The sequence below is a fragment of the Siphateles boraxobius genome, unplaced genomic scaffold, assembly GCF_051911475.1.
Source record: "Siphateles boraxobius isolate OS27281-9 unplaced genomic scaffold, OSU_SipBor_1 6, whole genome shotgun sequence".
In the NCBI taxonomy this organism is placed as follows: Eukaryota; Metazoa; Chordata; class Actinopteri; order Cypriniformes; family Leuciscidae; genus Siphateles; species Siphateles boraxobius.
Window position 1 is genome coordinate 40,762,501 of NW_027509186.1, and position 24,552 is coordinate 40,787,052.

Here is a 24,552-nt window from a genome sequence, read left to right on the forward strand (position 1 = left end):
ATCCTGCAGAGGTAAAATTCTCCATCGCCTTAAAAAGCGCACGGCAGAAAAGAAAAGAGAGAAAAGGAGAAAGAGAGAGAGAGAGGAGGAGCCTGCTAAGGTATAATTTTCTAGCGCTCTTATTCCCTATTTAAACCCTTACAGAATTCACGACTACAGTAACCATAGGTTCTGCCAAAATACCTAAATTATTTTATAGCACTTAAAATTCAGCTCAAAATACTGAATATACAAACTTTTAGAAAAATAGACATGAAAAACAATAATGACATTAAAATATTAAAGTTTAACATTAAAAAAGAATTACATGCACTGTTTTTGGATTGGATTGGCTCGTTTTATTAAAATTTTTATCTCTTATGTTCTACCTTTGTTTAATTCTAACGTTGATATTTTCAAAATTTAAGATTTTTTAAAAACAGACTGACAATTAAAGCTTAACATAAAAAAGAAACAAGAAAAAATAATATGTTATATTTTCTTTTAATTCTAATGTTGAGATTTACATTAAAAACTGACTGAAAAATAGGGTTGGGAATCAAAAATCGATTCCAATTCTGAAATTGGATACTTAAGGTCAGGAATTGGATACTTTTTATAAAATTTAAATTTCAATTCCACTTATCGATTTCTGTATGTGCGCATTTTAATGTGGTTTTAAACTATTCAAGCCAAAGAAGACATGAAAGAAAACTGACTCTTCTTGTGGTTGAATGGAGAAGTACACACGAATGTACACACAGTATAAGATCCGTGCAGCAGCACTTAAAGTGACAGTAGCCTAATAAACCTGCTGCCGTCTGTGTCATTACTGTTAATCAAAGAACACAAGAAACAGAAAATCACTCACTGGTCTTGACTGAATAACTTATGTAACTTTTTTAATAAGCATTAATCTACGTATATTTTATTTATAAAAAGAAAACTCAGTTATTTTACTTTATTTTACTTTTATTTGATTTCAAATAATGAATTTTGTTCAGTTGTTTTTGTGTTATTGTTCATTTGCTTATTTGTTCTTATTGTATTGCTGACTGTTTACTTGTCTTAATTAATGTTTGAAATGAATATTAGTTAGTCTAGTTCATTAGTTATTGTTCTTTAGCCTGCTGATTTTTGTTCATAATTCTCAGCTGCAACAGAATGTTTTGCAAAAAGCCAGAATAAATATGTTTGGTATCTAAATGTTTGACTTCTTCTTTCTTTCTTTTCATATTTGAATAGAAAAATCGATAAGCAGGAGAGGAATTGGAATCAGAATTGCTAAATTTCATACAATATCCAATCCTACTGAAAGGATTTGTTCAGACGCATCCTTTCTAAAATATGAACGCCTTGAGTTTGTATAATTTCAACTGCTAAAAGCCTCTGAATTTTTAGGGCTTTAATACTGGTGTCTTTATAATCGATTTTTAGCTTTGAGCTTTACACTGTAGAAGAGTCTCTATTAGAGAATCAGAGGTCAGATAGCGACTCAACATTTTTGTTAATGCCCCTTGACTTTGAAGCAACTTTTAGCTAGTTTGAAATAATCTGAGCCTGTACGTGGGCGGCTCTCATGGTCTTGGCAGTGACCAGTGAGCTTCTTCTGTGCCTGATATGGCATTCCTGTAGCTTAAAACAGTAGAGTCAAGGTCATGGGCCCAATTTGCCAGAGAATGCATGAATGCAATGCAAGTTCCTTTGGGTAAAAGCGTCTACCAAATGCATTAATGTAAATGTAAATGTTCTCAGGCTTAAGAATTGACAACGAATGCAAAGTCACATAGCGTATCTGAATATTCGCATATACATTCATTTTATTATAATTGCTTGCAAGGTGCTCCTGTTCGTATTTCAGCAATCCGTGACAGAATAGGATGAAAATGTCACCGGCAGTCTTTCAGTCTGTCATCTCATCCATTATTAATCGCTGAATGTGACAGACTTTCGACGTTTCAGCAAAAACAGGCGGTGGGTGTGACACCGCTGACCAAAATCAAGATGTTTTTAGTCAGCTAGTGGGATGTTCCTTTAATAACTATGGTGATTTGTTGGAATCTATGGTTACTGTGGCACATTTTTAAGGGAAAATAAAACATCAACCTAATACTCATTTGTAAACTTCTTTCTTCAGTGTAACCCCCTTGTTCCCTTATCTATGGCAGAACTGATGAGTTTAACATGATAAGAACTATCAGCTCTCTCTCTTTCTCTCTTTCACTGGTTCGCTTATTCTTTCCTTGTTCCTCTCACCAATACAGTCAGTAAGCAAAGCAAGCAAGTTTTATTCAAGTATGTCTAACTGATGGAATATCATTGTCCTGCTCCCTCTAGATGGCGCTATGTGTGTAAGACTGCAGATGTTGGTGGTTGTGAGTACATTACCATTATAGTCGTGACGATAACCGTCCTGTTCTCCATAGCGGAGTCGTTGCCCATCGAGAGCTCATTCTGGACCAAAACCAATTTATCCAGGTCGTTCCAGTAACCGATCTGCAGATGATAGACGACAGGGTAATCAATCCAGTGTGTGTGTGGGCTTCTGGGTGAATTTACGGTGTGTATCTGACTGTATGAATGTTGCTTGTATGTGTCTGAATGCATGAGTGTGTTGTGTGTCTGACCTTGCGGGGGCCGTTATTCTTTAGCTCAAATACGTCCATGGTGTAGTTGACTCTGCGTCCATAATGATCAAACTGGATATTCCCAGTGAGACCATGGATTCTCACCTTTACATACACACACACACAAACACACACACAAAGAAGTATTACACACATCAGTTTTGGTAAGCATGGAACAAAAGTATAATTTATAGCTATTTATTTTGCTGAGTGGATTAAACCTTTAAAAGTAGTGTCAGAGTGCTTAAACCACTTGGATTGCAAGATGCAAAAGCTGTTTTAAAACCCCCATGAAGTCCTCTCTGTCATACAGAGTCCCGCCTAGTCTCACCTTTCAGGGAAAGCCCCGCCCACTCCCACCTGTGTATCGTCCCGCCCACTCTTACCTCACTTTCACCTGTCATACACAGCATCCGTCCAGTCTTACCTGTCAGACAGCATCTTGCCCGTTATGTTGAGTCCTTCCCACTCCCACCTGTTGTACAGACTCCTGTCCACACTGAAATTTCAGACAGCATCCTGCAGTCTTACCTGTCTTATGACGCCCACCCACCCGTTCTATAGAGTCCCACCCGTTCTATAGAGTCCCACCCACACTCACCTTTCAGACAGTGTCATGTCCAGTCTCACCTGTAGAGTCATGCCCACTGTTACCTGTCAGACAGCGTCCCATTCAGTGGCTGCATACAAAATTCATATACTCTCTTGAGTAGGTACTATAATTCCTTCACAACCGCTACAATAGTTTGTTGTATATAGTATGAGTGTGTGTAGTATGAGGATGTAACACATTTATATACCACATTTCAGAATCTCGCCGGATGAAGGTCATCCAGGTACTTATGCCTACTCTCTTATGAGTACTGTAAATTCGGAAATACTACTTTTGTCACATAATGTTTTACGCTTACTATATAGTAAGGAAGTATGCGATTTCGGTTGCAGCCATTGTCACCATTGATACAGAGTCCCTCCCACTCCCACCTTTCGTATAGATTCCCGCCCACTCCCACCTGTCGAACCGCCCACTCCCACCTGTCAAACAGATTCCCGCCCACTCCCACCTGTCGTACAGATTCCCTCCTATTCCCACATGTCGAACAGATTCCCGCCCACTCCCACCTGTCTAACAGATTCCCTCCCAGTCTCACCTGTCGTATAGATTCCTGCCCACTCCCACCTGTCGAACCGCCCACTCCCACCTGTCAAACAGATTCCTGCCCACTCCCACCTGTCAAACAGATTCACTCTTACTCCCACCGTTCGAACAGATTCCCTCCCACTCTCACCTGTCGAACAGATTCCCGCCCACTCCCACCTGTCGAACAGATTCCCGGCCCACTCCCACCTGTCAAACAGATTCCCGCCCACTCCCACCTGTCTAACAGATTCCCTCCTACTCCCACCTGTCGAACAGATTCCCTCCCAGTCTCACCTGTCATATAGATTCCTGCCCACTCCCACCTGTCGAACCGCCCACTCCCACCTGTCAAACAGATTCCCGCCCACTCCCACCTGTCAAACAGATTCACTCCTACTCCCACCGTTCGAACAGATTCCCTCCCACTCTCACCTGTCGAACAGATTCCCGCCCACTCCCAACTGTCGAACAGATTCCCGGCCCACTCCCACCTGTCAAACAGATTCCCGCCCACTCCCACCTGTCGAACAGATTCCCGCCCACTCCCACCTGTCGAACAGATTCCCTCCCACTCAAAACTGTCGTACAAAGTCCCACCCACTCCCACCTGTCGTACAAAGTCCCACCCACTTTCACCTGTCTTTCAGATTCCTTCCCACTCACATCTGTTGCAAAGAGTCCCTACCACTCTTACTTGTCACACAGATTCCCTCCAACTCCCACCTGTCGTACAGAATCCCACCCACTCGTACCTGTCGTACAGTAATGCTCACTCCCATCTGTCGTACAGATTCCAGCCCACTCTCACCTGGCTCACAGCATCCCATCAGCTCTCATCTGTCTTGCACAATCCCACCCGCTCTCACCTGTTTCAGAGTACGTTCCATGTCGATGCCCTGATTCCAAGGAGCAGCTGGGTTGGCCAGGCAGTCTCCAGCATTGCCTCTGCGAGAGATGTCGATCTTCTGTCTGCGCAGATTTCGAAACGCCTCCGCCATCACTAGCACACCATCATACGTCAATGATGATGTGTACTAAAAGGGTAAAAGGAACATTTTGTGTTAATTCACACTATATTACCCATGCTTCCTGTTTACAGTCACATATCAAATGTAATGCTGAGCTGTCATAGTGCCTAAAGTAGATGTAAATGCAACAGAGAGGGCATTCTAGGTGAGCACATTGATTATTGCCTCCGCCTATTTGCTTGTAAGGCTGTGTGCATAATGCAATGTGACATAAAACTGCAATGTAGCGATGGTGCTACTTGTTACTGGAAAAGCTATTTAGCTGTAAAGCAGTACAGATTGTTGCTACAGAGCAGTAAAGATTCAGAGAGATTGGTGGGGAAAGCAGTGCAGGGATCTCATCGTTTTTCTCTTGCTCACCAACCTCACCAATAATAAAAATGGATTTTCATCTCTTATTTCCATAAACAAATACAAAAGCATGGCTATTTGCATGAGTAAATCCGGCCCAATAAGACAGAACGATCCTCAGCGGCTGCGTCTGCACTGACACAAGACATTATGTATGAACTTGATCAGCGGAAATGAAGATTTATGGTTGTAGCAGAGGCATAATAACATCCAATTAACATTGAGGGAAAGACAGAAACAAACAACAATCATTAAAGGGGGAGTCAATGAGTGAGATGCAGAAAATCAAGAGCGCTCGAGAGATGGAGGTAGTCAAGGATCTTGCCTGTATAGTGTGCTCTAATAAACCTGTAAAGATTGGTTTGATGTTCCCTGATAATTTATAGCAGGGACTGCAGGATGGAAGTGCTAATCAATGGGAGTAGAGAACGATCTCTATGTTCTCAACGAAGGGGAAAAGCTACCTTTATTTAGCTGAGGACAGCACGATGAGGTGTGGTTATGCAGCACAAAATCATCTTAATGAGTAGATTTGTACTGTTTTCCAGTTAGGGAGAACTGTGATCATTTTGTGTGGTACCGCAAGAGCTTGATGGTGCAAGCGCTTCACTCACATTTGGTCCTCACATTTTAGATATATAGTATGTGTAGATGTATTTAATTGTGGCCCATTTTTTTCCAATGTTTTTTTTTGTTTGTTTTTTAATTAAAATGTTACATTCTTTCAATTAAGCAGCACATGTGCTCCATGGAAAAAAGCAAATGTCACTTCCTCCCAAGGCTGTGAATTTATCTCTTGGATAATTAAAATGGTATCCCAGTCACCCTAGTTAAAAAACCACCTATACCAAAATGTATTTAAAATACCTTAATTTCATACTATAAGTATACAAATCCATGAACATATTTACTTACATATCGCTTGAGACTTGGGCTACTGATATAAATATTGGGTAACACTTCATTTTACAGTGTCCTTGTTACATATGTTACATGTAATTACCATAGTAATAACAGTAAATTATGCCTAATTACATGCAATTAACCCTCAACCAAATCCTAATCCTACCCTAACCCTATAGTAAGTACACATAGTTAATGAATATTACACTGTACTTAAATATTTAATTACACTGTAACAATGACACCTTAAAATAAAGTGTAACCAAATATTGTAATTAAACTTTATTTTGGAGTACTTCTTTATTGCACAATGCAAATTTCTCAATATTAAGCCTAAATGTGTTTTAATACTACTATTAGTAAGGATAGTATTATCTCTGTATAATATCAGTCTTAAAATGCAAGATATTTAAAGTATACTTGCAATAGTTAAATTTTAGCACCATCAAATATATTTAAGTATATGTTTAGCTGGACCTCAGCAGTATTTCCGGATAACTAAAGTGCATTAAGTACAAAATTAGTTGTTCCAATTTTGCAGACTTAAAGTATACCAATCTAGTATACCAAAAGTACAATTGCAAGGTATTTATATTAAGCACATAAATATGTAAATGCATTTGTAGTATACTTAGCATAAAATAAATGCATTTCAAATTCATTTTGGTATATTTATTTTTCACTTGGGCATCAAAACTATGTAAACATTGACTTCAGTTCACACATGTCCCAACAGACGGGCTAAAATGTGGCTCCGGCTGCAGTCTGTCATGGCGTAATTGACTCAAATATCACTGGGCAGCTTCTCATTGGCTAAAGCTTGACGGAGAATGTGCCCTGTCACAGTCTGATTGGCTAAACATCTGTGACTGGAATTCTGCCACATGTGTCTGACAGTATTATAGCATCCGATTTGTAACCTGCTGTTTGCTGCGCAAAGAATGACGATTTCAAAACACACGTTTCAAGTTGAAAAGGAATTATTCATTAGTGTTTATAGCACAAATTAGAGCTGTTACCTAAGTCTTTGAAAGCATTTGCAAATAATGATGCTCTCAATTCATAGTGTTTGTTATTCTGGTTTATTGGTGTTTGCATTTGGGTTTAATTATGTCGTGAATGTATTTGCGTTTACCCTGGGTGGGCTCTCAGATCCTGGATACTCCCTCTGGTCTAGTTTATTCCAGCGTTGCATTAGTTTGATCACCATTGGTTTACTGAAATCCACCAACTGGAAACCGGTTACGTTTGCCCCGCCGTGCATAAACCTCTCAAGAGAAATATCCTTAAAACCCTGTCAGGGGAGAGAGGAAATTAGAGTGAGGGCGAATGAAGCAGATTCACCGAAAAGGTGGAGGTGGAAAACAGGAGATGAATAGAACGAATGTGAGGCAAGAGAGTGAGTTATAACATTTCTTAATATCCCACATGCTGACACACTAAGAAATGTCAACACAGAGTTAAGGCACAGCACAAATAAGCGACGATAAATCACTCGTAACAAAGTGCAGGTTCAGCGGTCCATCATAGTCACAGTCTCCGAAAATGAGAAAGACGGCAAATTCCCTAAGACTAACTACCATTTCAGATGAATTTATCACCCTAAAAGAAAATATGTGAGATGTGCAAAACTCAACACCATGTGTCTAGGGTGTTGAGGACGTTGTTTCTTAATAAACAAAGAAAAAAAAAAGAGTGAGACACCCTCAAGTCTCTGTGATATTCTGTGTAAATTTTGCAGGTGGAAATGGTGGATCTGCTCACTTAAAGGTCCCATATTGTCAAAACTGAAATTTCCTGGCTTTTTTCATGATAACAGAGGTCTAGGAGCTGTGAAACTACCATATAGGCCTAAGTTTCAAAACAGTCGATCCACAGAAAACGCACACAGCCTGCATAAAGTACAGTAGCTGTCCCTTTCACAAGCTGTTGTGATTTTGACCGTATATTTGTGATGTCAAAACTACTCAGTCACCAATGGTGGGTCACTCAGAGAACAACAGGCCAATCAGAAGAGAGGCTCATGAATATTAAGTAGACGGGCCAAAATTCGACCTGTTCTTGGCAGAGCTCCTGAGAAAGGAGCTGTAAAAATATTTTGACATGGTTTTTGGTACTTATACCGCAAATATGTATTCTTACAGACATCAAAACCTAAAATAAAACTTCAGAAAGTTGTACAATATGGGACCTTTGGAAACGCTTCATTTTACAGTACAGTACTTACAGTGTACTTACCTAGAAAGTACTGGGTAATATAAGGTAAGTACATGGGTTAAGGGTAGGTTTAGGGGTAGGTTCAGGGTTAGTACCTAGTTATTATCCACTTATTACCCAGTTATTGTAATTACTATAATAAGTACATAGTATGTACAAGACTGTAACAGGACTGTAAAATGAAGCGTTACCGGACCTTTAAAGTAACAGCGCACATGATTTGAGGAATGTCTGGAGCACAAACGATGCCAAATGTGCCAATATGTAATTCTAGTCTGGGGTTTTATTCTGGAAAGTAAAGTGGCACATCGCTCAGCTCCATCACAGAGAATTACGGCCAGAGGACACGCTGTCCTCTACATGTGTTCATTCCCTCGCGCGCGCCATCACTCAGCTGGATAACCCAGTGCCAGGACTCACCAGGTTAGCCACGATGTAGTGGTATCCTTTTACATGTTTCCCCACACTCACAATCTGAGAGAGAGAAAGAGAGAGAGACAAATATAAGGAGTGAGTGAATTGTAAATACTTTTCAGGAATTCAAGCTACCTATATTTGGTAAAGTGTTTGTGATATTGAAGCATTGAAGTTTCCATCAGACATTCAGAAATGCTTTTTAAAGTCACCATGAAATCAAAATGGAAAATTGTTGTTTTTATGGAATATTGCCATTTATTACAAATTATTTATCCTTGCAAATCATTATTATTATTTTTTTTTAAATCTTTGTTCCCTTGTAATCTTGAATCAAAATAACTCCCCCTGGTTCTTGCAATCCCTTTAAAAATAACTTTTTGCATCTCTGATGACGAGGGCGGAGCCAACCTGTCACTCACATGAGATCCACCAATAGCAAACCACAACCATCCAATCAATTCCTCAATCACAAAATCAAGCCCCGCCCTAATAAAAATAACTATTATTCATCACAATAGAGAAAAGACTAATTGAAAATACTAATCGCAGTTAAAATTTGAAGAAATTCATAGTTTTAACCAGACAAAGCCTTCTTTAAAAGTTTAAAATATAGTTCATATGAAGTTTTATAGGCCTATTTGAATGGATGGGTGAATGTTTTAAATGCATAAGTGAAATACAAATGTATATATCTATTTCATCATGCCTAATAAATGAACTGTTGTGGATCAGGATGGTTAAAACCTTTTGTTGAATAGAGTGCAGAAGTTGGATCCCGGAAGTACATATCCAATGCGTTTACTCCGTAAAGGGATTGATTTTTAAAGATAACTTATAAACCTTTAAAGACAGACCTACTGTGAGCAACGATGTTGTTAATCCATGCCGTATATGTTTTTGTTGAAGATATTTGCCTGCATTATTTCAGTCCTATTTTTTTTAAATAATCCTGTTCAAAGGCAGAATTCCTGGTTAAAAACTACATTACAATACTACATCCTCACCAATTAGAGAATTGAAGTGTGTGTGCGTGTGTGTGTGTGCGTGTGTGGTGAAAAAAAAAGTTCACCATTTTGAGTTTTATCTATCAGGACATATTAAAAAAAATCATCTGGTCCTTGGCGGAAGTATGTATATACATAAACCTGTACATCATATTTAAATCGATCTTTATATCAATAGTTGTATATTTATCTATAGGTGTTTTTTTCTATTGTTACTTTTTTGCATCAAATCAAAGTTTGTAATGTAATGATTCACCTCGTGGCTGATTGGTTTGGTTCATGGCTTGCAAAGACTTTTTAAAAATCTTTGCAAATACTTGCAAAGAAGAGAAAATACTTCCGGAACCAGCTCTGCTGAAAAAGTGCACTTTATTTCTGTGAATTACAATTCAGAAAAGTACTCTTCCTGTCAATCCAGTTAAAATTCCAGTTCTTTTTGTGTTGTGGCCAATTTGATTTCAAAATTACACTCATGATTTTATAAGGAGCCATTTTCTTGTGCTTTCAGAAGTCCAGTTTGGTGTATTCATGCTTGAGTTTTAGAAAAGTCTAGAGGAAAAAATTTTAAAAGTAGAAAAAAAAAGAAAAAAATATATATATATATATATATAATTCATTTTACTATACATTACTATAACGACTAAAAATAAATATTATAAAGTAACTTAATTTTAGATTTATAATATAACCTTGTCATTGTTTGGTTAAATTTCAGGATGATTATATTTGGCGTATAAAAATTGGAAAAGCCCTGGTCTAGTGTGTGTGACCGATGCCAGATCCACAACATCTGCTCGAGGATCACGCTGGCAGGACTGGCAGCTCGTGTGGAGAGAACATTCTGTTGATGTTGTACCTGACCATGTCCAACTGCGAGACGGTGTGTGTGTGTGTGTGTGTTTGCCAAATCTACTGTCAGGCTGATAGATGGGCACCTTTCGAGGTCTGCCCGAGGAACAGACGGACCGTGCAACAATCAAACACACCCTGCAATCTCAGAGTTCACAGATCAGACACACTGAGACTCCAACATCATTACCGCTGACACACATTACACCACAGCTCTCATCTAATGCACACCAGCCATCATGAAGTCTCTAATGACCAGCAAGGCTGCATTTTTCGATCAAAAATACAGTAATATTGTTCAATTATTTGAGTTTGAAATAACTGAATGTATTGTGAACTGTAATTTATACGGATGCACGATATATCGGTATCGACCGATATATGTTCATTTTTAATGTTATCGTTATCAGCCTGAAAAAATTGCCGATATATTAAAGCCGATAAATAATGTATTATTCCCTTCAGCTGAGACGCTTCAGATGCGCACTGTTCAACATGATGGTTTTCAATAGCTTGAAATATGATCGGAATTACTTCAAAAAAGGAAAATACAGTCAAGTGCAGTCATATAGACCTTATGTAGCTCCGCCACTTTACAGCGCTGTGCTGGTTGTCTTTTTTCACAGCGATCTTACGTATTTAACATTACAATCCTCATGATAACTTTCGTTAACTTTACATTAAGTAAATCGACTTCACCAGCTTATTACTCCTCGACAGCGATGCCATAGAGATATACAGGTGAAACTCCAAAAATTTGAATATCGTGCAAAAGTTATAATTTTGATGATTATGAAATTCAAAATCTCAGAAAATTTTAATATTACATTAAATCAATTTTAAAAAAGGCTTTTAAATACAGAAATGTCGGCCCTCTGAAAAGTATAATCATGCATATGTATATAGTTATATATACTAAATATATTAGTTTCACCTTTTAATTTGAATTACTGAAATACATGAACTGTTGCACGATATTCAAATTTTTCGAGTTTCACCTGTATAGAGACCGCAAAAACAGAAGATCAAAGACAATATTAAAAATGGCTGCGCATAAGATCTATAGGCTGCGTATGTAGAGAATCATTGTAAGTGTGTGTTTGGGACATGGAATTTAATGGTGAGACTTTTGTTTCTTGTATTCAGGCTCTCAAAAATGATATAAAAAGTGTTATTATCACTGTTGAAAACAGTTGTGCTGCTTCATATTTTTGTGGAAACTGATACATTTTATTTTTCAGGATTCTTTAATGAATAGAAATGTGTGTATTTCATGTAATGCAGTCCCTCCTCTAGCCACTTTGGCGGGTCGAATTTTATATCCAGTGCCTATCATAAGTGAACACACCCATGCTAAAGTTGACTAAAAAAAGAGGAATAAAAAATCATCTTTGGGAATTGATCTTAATGCCTTAATTTAAAAAATGAGGAAAAATCCAACATTTAGGGACACCAATTTTCTTTGTGAATGAATAATGTATCGTAAATAAATAAATGTTACAGGTTGCATAAGTCAGGACACCCCTATGTTAAACTCCCATAGAGACAGCAGATTTTTATAATTAAAGGCCAGTTGTTTCATGGATCCGGGATAATATTCATCCTGATAAAGTTCCCTCGGCCTTTGGAATTAAGATATATATATAAGATAAGATCATCTCTCAATGCAAATCACACCAGCTATTAGCCTAACTGAAATAACACCATGCCAATCTCTAAGTATGATGAAGGGAATGTGATGATGTGGGATATTTTAATTCCAAAGGCCAAGGGATTTTGTTTTTTATTCCTCTTTTTAGTCAACTTTAGCATGGGTGTGTTCACTTATACTAGCAACTGTATATATATACATTTTTCAAGTGTATTCTTTTAAAAAGTCATGAAATAATAAACTAAGTGCGATCTAGTGTTTGTCAAAAATATAGATTTTTCTATACATATCGATACTGGAATATCTGAAACTCTTCCACAGGAAACACAATAACAGCTGTTTTTTCTCTTTCCCTCTCTCTATCTCCCTCTCTCTCTCTCTCTCTCTCCCTCTCCCTCTCTCTCCGACAGCGAGTGACACACAAATCTCACTCTCTCGTTTCATTTACTCCGGATGAATATTGTTGGTGTTACAGGGCTTGAGTTTCGGTGTGGGATTGCACGTATTAAGTCAAGTCAAGTCATTCTCATTTATATAGCGCTTTTAACCATGTAGACTGTTTCAAAGCAGCTTTACAGAGATAAACATATAATTTAAGGTAACAGAGATTGGTTTGGTTTTATAGTGGTTCTTGAAAAAAAAATTCCAGCTAAAGTTAGTTTTGATTGATTCACTTCCGTCTAAATGATCATTTGTTATTAAATTAGGGGCCGCTAAGACGACACCGTTCACTCTAAACAGACTTTAAACGTGAACCTGTGATAGACGCTGATGGCGTTCACATGCGCATTAAGAATTGATAAGAATATATGTGTGCAGGTTTGTAATTCCTTACAAACCATGCCTAAACAAACTACTTGTCTTGTCTATAAATTTTTATGCAGAATTTTATTTTATCTTATCACTTTGGGTAGGTACGCGAACCGAAAAGCGTAATTGCGTATTGAGCATAATTTTACTAATTCCCGCGGATTTTCTGCTCACGCCCAAAGTGCAGCACATAAACACAAGTATATTTGCTATAAAACAGTATAATGGATCCGTGCCTCAGCTCTTAAAGTGACAGCAGATTAATATTCCTGCTGCCAAAGATGAGACAATATTAAAAACATCTATACATATAGCAGATCGGCTGACTCAATTTCCTTCTCATTCATTCCCGCAGTCACATTGCATTTCCCTGTTGAAGACGAGCTTCCATTGACTTCAATGGCGCTGCTTTGAACATTTTTTTTCAGTGCTTTGAAACTAGACAGTCATTGGATAAATCTTTAATTATTTCCCGCCCACGGACGCTCAGCTTCTCTGGGGAGAATGGAGGAGTGGGCGGGGCTGGACTCCGGGCTCCTGCGTGATGATTGGAGGGTCTGGGGAGAATAGAGGAGTGGGCGGGGCTGGACTCCGGGCTTCTGCGTGATGATTGGAGGGTCTGGGGAGAATAGAGGAGTGGGCGGGGCTGGACTCCGGGCTCCTGCGTGATGATTGGAGGGTCTGGGGAGAATGGAGGAGTGGGCGGGGCTGGACTCCGGGCTTCTGCGTGATGATTGGAGGGTCTGGGGAGAATGGAGGAGTGGGCGGGGCTGGACTCCGGGCTTCTGAGTGATGATTGGAGGGTCTGGGGAGAATGGAGGAGTGGGCGGGGCTGGACTCCGGGCTTCTGAGTGATGATTGGAGGGTCTGGGGAGAATGGAGGAGTGGGCGGGGCTGGACTCCGGGCTCTTTTTTTAGATCGTTTGTTAATTAATTCATACAGTGTGTGTATATATATATATATATATATATATATATATATATATATATATATATATATTTAAGTATAAATAAATGAACAATTTTTATGATGTAGGCCGAAAATGAGCTTCCCCTCTTTGAAAGACCAGCTGCCGCCACTGATATTTGACCATTAATTTTTTGACATTATAGAGGAAGTCGAGCTTCTCTTGCAGTCTTAAAGAAATCCCCACTGCATTTTAACAATACAAAGCGGGTTTAAAAAAGGCGACGTTGCTTTAACTTCAGCTCGGCTCGCTGTGATGTGTCGGCTTCAGGTTGTTTGGCAGCAGTCTTGTGCTCTCGTCTCTCTGTCTCTCCGTACATCGTGTGACTGTGAGTTTCACTGCACATGACAGGCAGAGTGTGTGAGGAACAGAGAGAACAGAGAGGAGGGATCAGAGCGGCACGGAGGAAATAACAAATCGCAGGCGAGAAAGAAAGCACTGATCGTTCGTCTCGCTCTGTGATCCCTCCTGCTCTCTGTGATTTGTGTTTTTATGCCTTTCCTTTAAAGGTGCTGTAAGCCATTTAGTATTCTGGAGTGCCAACCATAAACTATTCCTGCTACCTGACGGATATTACTGGAATAGGTTTTGTGTGTGTGTGTGGCTGTGACAGTCATAGGCTCTGAAAACAGCAACAAATGAGTGTGGGAGGCGGCCTGTGCTATTATAGCCAATCAGAACGGCTATCTGCCTGTCAATCATTGTGCACCTTTAGGTTTGTTGACATGACACTAGTTGAGAAGTCTGGTGTGAGTAAGCAAAACGACAAAACGATTTTTTAAAAATATATTTTTAATTGTCTAAATATTTAAAAATCGTATATATTTATTTATTTTTATTTATTTATTGCTAAACAATTTCAATGTCATTAAGCAAAACGGCTGAAAGCGCTTGCAGCCCTATATACATTTAAAAACATCATAAATTATGTTTTTAAATATTTAAAAATACTAGAAATATTTAAATATTTACATTTTTACACTTTACAATTTTTTTGAAATATATTTTTAGATGTCTAAATATTAAAAAAAATCTATATAATATTAAATGTAAAAGAAATTGTTGAATAATTTCAATGTCATTTAGCAAAAAAAAATTATATTATAAAACTGTTTTTAAATATTTACATTTTTTAGAAATATTTAAATATTAATGTTTACACTTTATAATATTCATAAATGTCTAAATATTCTAAAAGCATAACATATATATTTGAATTACATAAATATATTGTAGAATAATTTCAGTCATTTAGCAAAATTTTTATATATTTTTAAATGTGTGCATATTTAGCTAAATTTAACCATCATAAAGTGAAAGTTTAAAATTTGGACCAAGTGTGCCGCACAAGCCCTGAAAAGTGAAGCCAAAGCGTCTCGATCGCCCCCCGGTGACCGGTCCTAGTATAGCTCATAAACCCCGCCTCCCCATGTTATTCAATGGGACGTGAGACAAACTAAACAATTAAATTACACTTCACATATCTTTTTTCCAAAGATAGTTTCTGTCATTTACTGTAGTTTTCATCACGCTAATGTAATTTCAAGTGTTTGTTTTTAAAATAAGTTTGTTTTTAGTTAGTTATTTGATGCTATAAAAACGGATCTGTGGCGTACATGATTGACAGCTGTGATTGACAGGTTCTCTGAGCAAAGTAGTCACTGAAGCAACAACGGACTTTTTTTGGGGATCTTTGGAGGACTGAGGAGATTGGAGCTTTAAATTTAATATCTAAATTTCTATAATTAATTATAGATTATATGCTTACGATTAATTCAGTGAGAGTGAGGGCGGGACCAGAGTAGGATGTTGATTTCGCGGCTTTACTTCCTGCTCACTACTGCTCATGTCTGGTCCCGAAATCGGAACTGCGCAGACTCAAGACCCAAGATGTCAGCGCCATACCGGGACAATGGCGGCATCACTTCTCGCCAATGGAAGAGAACGAAGGAGCATCATCCATCTTTTTTTTCAGTCTATGATTTGGACGTGTATTTTCGGTCCGTGCATTCGGTCTTAAAGTGACAGCACACACCTACTACAGTTAGACTTTGTTATTTAGTCTCTGCTTATAATTTGTGTATTTGTTCTTATTTTATTAATGACTGTTCACTTGTTTTGAACTTTATCAGTTAGATTAGTAGTTTTTTTTTTTTTAGGAATAACGTGCACAGATGAATCATTGACATTATGACCGGGATGGTTGTGTACTATGAAGAAAGTAAATGGGGTAAATGTTGTCTTCATTGTGGACTTTAATATTATACTGTTTTTGCTGAGGTCCTCGCCTGCTCTAGAAGGATCTGGAGTCGTTCTGCCTCGAGGTCGATAACAAACTTCTTCTCCTGCCGCCGGTCCAGGTCTTCCAGAAGCCGTCGGTAACTGGCGTCGTTGAAATTCTCCACACAGATGGCGCTGACCTGCCAGCCGTTCTGACCCGCCTTCTCCATGATGGCCTGCAGGATGGCGTATCCTAGCAGGAACACAAGAAACACTCATGTGTGTATGTTCTCATGCTACTGTATATCTTTACCTTAACATGCGTATAATGCTATTATCTCAGTTATAGACATTGATAGACGGACAGACACGTTTTCTTATGTCTCTTAGAAATTTAGATTTTTAGAAGATATCTCGACAATAGACAAAATTACCTATAAAAGATAATAGGTCTACACCCTTTATCTCGCAATTCTGACTTTTTATCTCGCAATTCTGACTTTTTATCTCGCAATTCTGACTTTATATCTCGCAATTCTGACTTTTTATCTCGCAATTCTGACTTTTTATCTCGCAATTCTGACTTTATATCTCGCAATTCTGACTTTATATCTCGCAATTCTGACTTTATATCTCGCAATTCTGACTTTATATCACGCAATTCTGACTTTATATCACGCAATTCTGACTTTATATCTCGCAATTCTGACTTTATATCTCGCAATTCTGACTTTATATCTCTCAATTCTGACTTTTTTTCTCGCAATTCTGACTTTTTATCTTGCAATTCTGACTTTTTATCACGCAATTCTGACTTTATATCTCGCAATTCTGACTTTTTATCTCGCAATTCTGACTTTTTATCTCGCAATTCTGACTTTTTATCACGCAATTCTGACTTTATATCTCGCAATTCTGACTTTATATCTCGCAATTCTGACTTTATATCTCTCAATTGTGACTTTTTATCTCGCAATTCTGACTTTATATCTTGCAATTCTGACTTTTTATCTCGCAATTCTGACTTTTTATCTCGCAATTCTGACTTTTTATCTCGCAATTCTGACTTTATATCACGCAATTCTGACTTTATATCACGCAATTCTGACTTTATATCACGCAATTCTGACTTTATATCTCGCAATTCTGACTTTATATCTAGCAATTCTGACTTTATATCTCTCAATTCTGACTTTTTATCTCGCAATTCTGACTTTTTATCTCGCAATTCTGACTTCATATCTCGCAATTCTGACTTTTTATCTCGCAATTCTGACTTTTTATCTCGCAATTCTGACTTTATATCTTGCAATTCTGACTTTATATCACGCAATTCTGACTTTATATCACGCAAATCTCGCAATTCTGAATTTATATCTCGCAATTCTGACTTTATATCTCGCAATTCTGACTTTATATCTCGCTATTCTGACTTTATATCACGCAATTCTGACTTTATATCACGCAATTCTGACTTTATATCTCGCAATTCTGACTTTAACATCTCGCAATTCTGACTTTATATCTCGCAATTCTGACTTTATATCTCGCAATTCTGACTTTTTATCTCGCAATTCTGACTTTATATCATTCAATTCTGACTTTATATCTCGCAAGTCTGACTTTATATCTCGCAATTCTGACCTTATATCTCACAATTCTGACTTTATATCTCGCAATTCGGACTTTATATCTCGCAATTCTGACTTTATATCACGCAATTCTGACTTTATATCTCGCATTTCTGACTTTATATCTCGCAATTCTGACTTTATATCTCACAATTCTGACTTTATATCTCGCAATTCTGACTTTATATCTCGCAATTCTGACTTTATATCTCGCAATTCTGACTTTTTATCTCGCAATTCTGACTTTTTATCTCGCAGTTCTGACTTTATATCATTCAATTCTGACTTTATATCTCGCAATTCTGACTTTTTATCTCGCAATTCTGACTTTTTATCTCGCAATTCTGACTTTATATCTCACAATTCTGACTTTATATCTCGCAATTCTGACTTTATATCTCGCAATTCTGACTTTATATCACGCAATTCTGACTTTATATCTCGCATTTCTGACTTTATATCTCGCAATTCTGAATTTATATCTCACAATTCTGACTTTATATCTCGCAATTCTGACTTTATATCTCGCAATTCTGACTTTATATCTCGCAATTCTGACTTTATATCTCGCAATTCTGACTTTTTATCTCGCAATTCTGACTTTTTATCTCGCAATTCTGACTTTATATCATTCAATTCTGACTTTATATCTCGCAATTCTGACTTTATATCACGCAATTCTGACTTTATATCTCGCATTTCTGACTTTATATCTCGCAATTCTGACTTTATATCTCACAATTCTGACTTTATATCTCGCAATTCTGACTTTATATCTCGCAATTCTGACCTTATATCTCGCAATTCTGACTTTATATCTCGCAATTCTGACTTTATATCTCGCAATTCTGACTTTATATCACGCAATTCTGACTTTATATCTCGCATTTCTGACTTTATATCTCGCAATTCTGACTTTATATCTCACAATTCTGACTTTATATCTCGCAATTCTGACTTTATATCTCGCAATTCTGACTTTATATCTCGCAATTCTGACTTTTTATCTCGCAATTCTGACTTTTTATCTCGCAATTCTGACTTTATATCATTCAATTCTGACTTTATATCTCGCAAGTCTGACTTTATATCTCGAAATTCTAACTTTATATCTCGCAATTCTGACTTTATATCTCGCAATTCTGACTTTATATCTCGCAATTCTGACTTTATATCACGCAATTCTGACTTTATATCTCGCAATTCTGACTTTATATCACGCAATTCTGACTTTATATCTCGCAATTCTGACTTTATATCTCGCAATTCTGACTTTATATCTCGCAATTCTGACTTTATATCACGCAATTCTGACTTTATATCTCGCAATTCGGACTTTATATCTCGCAATTCGGACTTTATATCTCGCAATTCTGACTTTATATCTCGCAATTCTGACTTTATATCTCACAATTCTGACTTTATATCTCACAATTCTGACTTTATATCTCGCAATTCTGACTTTTTATCTTGCAATTCTGACTTTATATCATTCAATTCTGACTTTATATCTCGCAAGTCTGCCTTTATATCTCGCAATTCTGACCTTATATCTCGCAATTCTGACTTTATATCTCGCAATTCTGACTTTATATCTCGCAATTCTGACTTTATATCACGCAATTCTGACTTTATATCTCGCAATTCTGACTTTATATCTCGCAATTCTAACTTTATATCTCGCAATTCTGACTTTATATCTCGCAATTCTGACATTTTATCTCACAATTCTGACTTTTTATCTCGCAATTCTGACTTTATACAATTCAATTCTGACTTTATACAATTCAATTCTGACTTTATATCTCGCAAGTCTGCCTTTATATCTCGCAATTCTGACCTTATATCTCGCAATTCTGACTTTATATCTCGCAATTCTGACTTTATATCTCGCAATTCTGACTTTATATCATGCAATTCTGACTTTATATCTCGCAATTCTGACTTTATATCTCGCAATTCTAACTTTATATCTCGCAATTCTGACTTTATATCTCGCAATTCTGACTTTATATCTCGCAATTCTGACTTTATATCTCGCAATTCTGACTTTATATCACGCAATTCTGACTTTATATCTCGCATTTCTGACTTTATATCTCGCAATTCTGACTTTATATCTCACAAGTCTGCCTTTATATCTCGCAATTCTGACCTTATATCTCGCAATTCTGACTTTATATCTCGCAATTCTGACTTTATATCTCGCAATTCTGACTTTATATCATGCAATTCTGACTTTATATCTCGCAATTCTGACTTTATATCTCGCAATTCTAACTTTATATCTCGCAATTCTGACTTTATATCTCGCAATTCTGACTTTATATCTCGCAATTCTGACTTTATATCTCGCAAGTCTGCCTTTATATCTCGCAATTCTGACCTTATATCTCGCAATTCTGACTTTATATCTCGCAATTCTGACTTTATATCTCGCAATTCTGACTTTATATCATGCAATTCTGACTTTATATCTCGCAATTCTGACTTTATATCTCGCAATTCTAACTTTATATCTCGCAATTCTGACTTTATATCTCGCAATTCTGACTTTATATCTCGCAATTCTGACTTTATATCTCGCAATTCTGACTTTATATCACGCAATTCTGACTTTATATCTCGCATTTCTGACTTTATATCTCGCAATTCTGACTTTATATCTCACAATTCTGACTTTATATCTCGCAATTCTGACTTTATATCTCGCAATTCTGACTTTATATCTCGCAATTCTGACTTTTTATCTCGCAATTCTGACTTTTTATCTCGCAATTCTGACTTTATATCATTCAATTCTGACTTTATATCTCGCAATTCTGACTTTATATCACGCAATTCTGACTTTATATCTCGCATTTCTGACTTTATATCTCGCAATTCTGACTTTATATCTCACAATTCTGCCTTTATATCTCGCAATTCTGACCTTATATCTCGCAATTCTGACTTTATATCTCGCAATTCTGACTTTATATCTCGCAATTCTGACTTTATATCACGCAATTCTGACTTTATATCTCGCATTTCTGACTTTATATCTCGCAATTCTGACTTTATATCTCACAATTCTGACTTTATATCTCGCAATTCTGACTTTATATCTCGCAATTCTGACTTTTTATCTCGCAATTCTGACTTTATATCATTCAATTCTGACTTTATATCTCGCAAGTCTGACTTTATATCTCGAAATTCTGACTTTATATCTCGCAATTCTGACTTTATATCTCGCAATTCTGACTTTATATCTCGCAATTCTGACTTTATATCACGCAATTCTGACTTTATATCTCGCAATTCTGACTTTATATCACGCAATTCTGACTTTATATCTCGCAATTCTGACTTTATATCTCGCAATTCTGACTTTATATCTCGCAATTCTGACTTTATATCACGCAATTCTGACTTTATATCTCGCAATTCTGACTTTATATCTCGCAATTCTGACTTTATATCTCGCAATTCTGACTTTATATCTCACAATTCTGACTTTATATCTCACAATTCTGACTTTATATCTCGCAATTCTGACTTTTTATCTTGCAATTCTGACTTTATATCATTCAATTCTGACTTTATATCTCGCAAGTCTGCCTTTATATCTCGCAATTCTGACCTTATATCTCGCAATTCTGACTTTATATCTCGCAATTCTGACTTTATATCTCGCAATTCTGACTTTATATCACGCAATTCTGACTTTATATCTCGCAATTCTGACTTTATATCTCGCAATTCTAACTTTATATCTCGCAATTCTGACTTTATATCTCGCAATTCTGACATTTTATCTCACAATTCTGACTTTTTATCTCGCAATTCTGACTTTATACAATTCAATTCTGACTTTATACAATTCAATTCTGACTTTATATCTCGCAATTCTGACTTTATATCTCGCAATTCTGACTATATCTCGCAATTCTGATTTTTTATCTTGCAATTCTGACTATATCTCGCAATTCTGAGAAATAAAGTCAGAGATGAGATGTAAACTTGCAATTGTTAGATAAAAAGTCGTAATTATCTTTTAAAATATTTTATTCTGTGGCGGAACAAGCTTCCATACATTTGAGTCTGTATTAAATAAAAATGGGAAACAAAGTTGATACATAAAAGATCTATACTACCGGTCAAAGGTTTGAAATAATTAAGCTTTTTTATATTGATTTGAAAGAAGTCTCTTCTGCTCATCAAGGCTGCATTTATTTGATCAAAAATACAGTAAATAAATTTTGAAATATTTTTACAATATAAAATAAGTGTTTTCTATGTGAATATATGTTAAAGTGTAATTTATTCCTGTGATCAAAGCAGAATTTTCAGCATCATTACTCCAGTCTTCAGTGTCACATGATCCTTCAGAAATCAGTCTAATATGATGATTTGATGCTCAAGAAACATTTGTGATTATTATTAATGTTGAGAACAGTTCATATTTCTGTGGAAATTGATACATTTTATTTTTCTTTGATTTTCAAGATTCTTTGATGAATAGAAAGTTCAAAAGAACAGCATTTATTTGAAATATAATCTTTTGTAACATTATAAATGTCTTTACTGTCACTTTTGAATTCACCTTTCCAGAGTGTGTGTGTGTGTGTGTGTGTGTGTGTGTGTGTGTGTGTGTGCGTGCGTGCGTGCGTGCGTGCGTGCGTGCGTGCGTGCGTGCGTGCGTGCGTGTGTGCGCGCGTGTGTGTGTGGTGTGTTTCATAAGGTGTGTGTTTGCGCGCGTGTGTGTGTGGTGTGTTTCTAAAGGTGTGTCTTTGTGTGTTTCTATAGGTGAGTATGTGGTGTGTTTCTACGCGTGTGTGTTTCTACAGGTGTGTGTTTCTACAGGTGTGTGTTGTGTTTCTACAGGTGTGTGTGTGTGTGTGTGTGTGTGTGTTGTTTCTAGAGCTTTGTGTGTGTGTATGTGTGTGTGCGTAGTGTGTTTCTACAAGTGTGTGTGTGTGTGTGTGTGTGTGTGTGTGTGTGTGTGTGTGTGTGTGTGTGTGTGTGTGTGTGTGTGTGTGTGTGTGTGTGTGTGTGTGTGTGTGTGTGTGTGTGTGTGTGTGTGTGTGTGTGTGTGTTTGCGTGTGTGTGCTCTGGCTTCATCTCCTGTCCAAATGTCTCGTGTGTGTTCTGCCTCGGTGTGCCAGTTATGTCGGCCAAGAGCAACAGATGTCCTTTAAATTGGCCCTTAGTCGCACCGCAGGACTTTGGACATCACGACAAATGCAGCGTCTGAATGTGTTTTTTTTTTCAGAGCAACACATATTACACAAACCACAACACACACACACAAGTCTGTGATGACCACACAGATGACCATGAGCTCTCTCTCACACACACACACACACACACACACACACACACACACACACACACACACACACACACACACACACACACACACACACACAGACACACACACACACAATAATAAGCACCAGCTGTCCTGTGAGTAAACACAGACTGCCAACAGAGACCTGGAGAATCCTCTGTACACAAACCTCAGTCTGTGTGTGAACAGAACGGACTGCTTTCCTCTCATCATGTCGTGTGTGTACTGTACACAGTATGTGAATTTATACAGGCATGCATAAGCAAATATCATTGATCATCTCCTAACAAGGCCACATATTAAGGTCTGGCTAGATTAGATGGTGAGCGAACAATCAGTTCTTGTGATCAACATGTTGGACGCAGGAGAAATGGCCAAGAATAAAGATCTGAGGGACTTTAGCCCTGTTTACAGCTGATATTAATATGCGTTTGGTTGATCGGATCACAAGTAGACGAGAGAGACACATTCCCGTTCACACCTGGTGTCTTAATCCCTCTCTTTTGTCCACTTTCAAACACTTCTGTCCTGATTTTTTCAATGGGAGAGTCTATGGGCGGGTAAATATATCAGGTTCTTTTATATCTTTCAATCTAATGGACGAAATAAGCTTATTTACACATGAACAGGACCGGAGGTGACAGAGAAACACACTGAGAACATCAGCTTTAGTTTCTGCTCTGACTGACGCGAGATCAGCCGAACGCTGTGAGTGTGTGTTAGACATCAGGAATGATGAGAGAACATTGTGATTGGTACATTTTTCCTCTTCAACCAAACTTGTGTCTCCAGTCTCCAGTTTAAACCCCGTCTGGCTATTGCTCTTCCTATAATGTTCAGCGTTAGATCAGTAGAAGGAGAGGAGACGGTGTTTAGTGGCTGTTTGAACACATTCAATCACATGAGCATTTACACTACGAATGCAATCCGGTCGAGTGTGTTTACGACTTCCTAAGGATCAAGCTCAAAACCTTATAGACCTCGTTTACACCTGTATTTAGTGTCATCCACTTGTCAAGTCAAGTCACCTTTATTTATAGAGCACTTTTTACAATACAGATTGTTTCAAAGAAGATAACAGGATAATAATGTTGTAATAATATTGTTAAATATAAAATGAAATGTCCCCAACTAAGCAAGCCAATGGCGACGAAGGCAAAGAAAGGCGAAAAGGCGACTGGTGATCCGATCGATCAAAATGCTTCTTAATACCAGGTGTAAACAGGGCCTTTGACGGGTCAGATTGCGACTGGGTTTCTCTGAAACTCAAGGCTTGTGTTGCTCCCGGTGAGAGTTTACCGACAGTGTAAAGTCAGTGTTCGTAAAGAAAAGCAGTTGTGAGAAACTGGCCAAAAGTGTTAAACCACTAGGCTCACGCAGAACCAATTTCTGGTCAAGCATGTCCATTCCAGATGGCTAGT

The 24,552-nt window shown here is 37.5% G+C and overlaps 2 protein-coding genes across 8 annotated transcripts in view; one reads left to right on the forward strand and one right to left on the reverse strand.

The window, feature by feature from the left end:
* The window catches only part of gucy1a2 (guanylate cyclase 1, soluble, alpha 2), a 188,046-nt gene that overhangs the window by 134,823 nt on the left and 28,671 nt on the right, over positions 1-24,552 (forward strand). The gene's annotated exons all lie outside the window — the stretch shown is intronic.
* gria4a (glutamate receptor, ionotropic, AMPA 4a) overlaps positions 1-24,552 on the reverse strand; it is a 123,153-nt gene that overhangs the window by 57,240 nt on the left and 41,361 nt on the right. For 6 of the 7 annotated variants that reach the window (XM_077207123.1, XM_077207126.1, XM_077207121.1 and 3 more), the window contains exons 4-9: positions 16,234-16,418; positions 8,667-8,720; positions 7,165-7,323; positions 4,614-4,781; positions 2,607-2,711; positions 2,368-2,475 (exon numbers count right to left, since the gene is read on the reverse strand). In XM_077207123.1, the coding sequence (XP_077063238.1) occupies positions 2,368-2,475; positions 2,607-2,711; positions 4,614-4,781; positions 7,165-7,323; positions 8,667-8,720; positions 16,234-16,418 (779 nt within the window). Of the gene's footprint in view, positions 29-2,367; positions 2,476-2,606; positions 2,712-4,613; positions 4,782-7,164; positions 7,324-8,666; positions 8,721-16,233; positions 16,419-24,552 lie in introns of all 7 variants that reach the window. The other variant, XM_077207127.1, reaches the window with a different exon arrangement.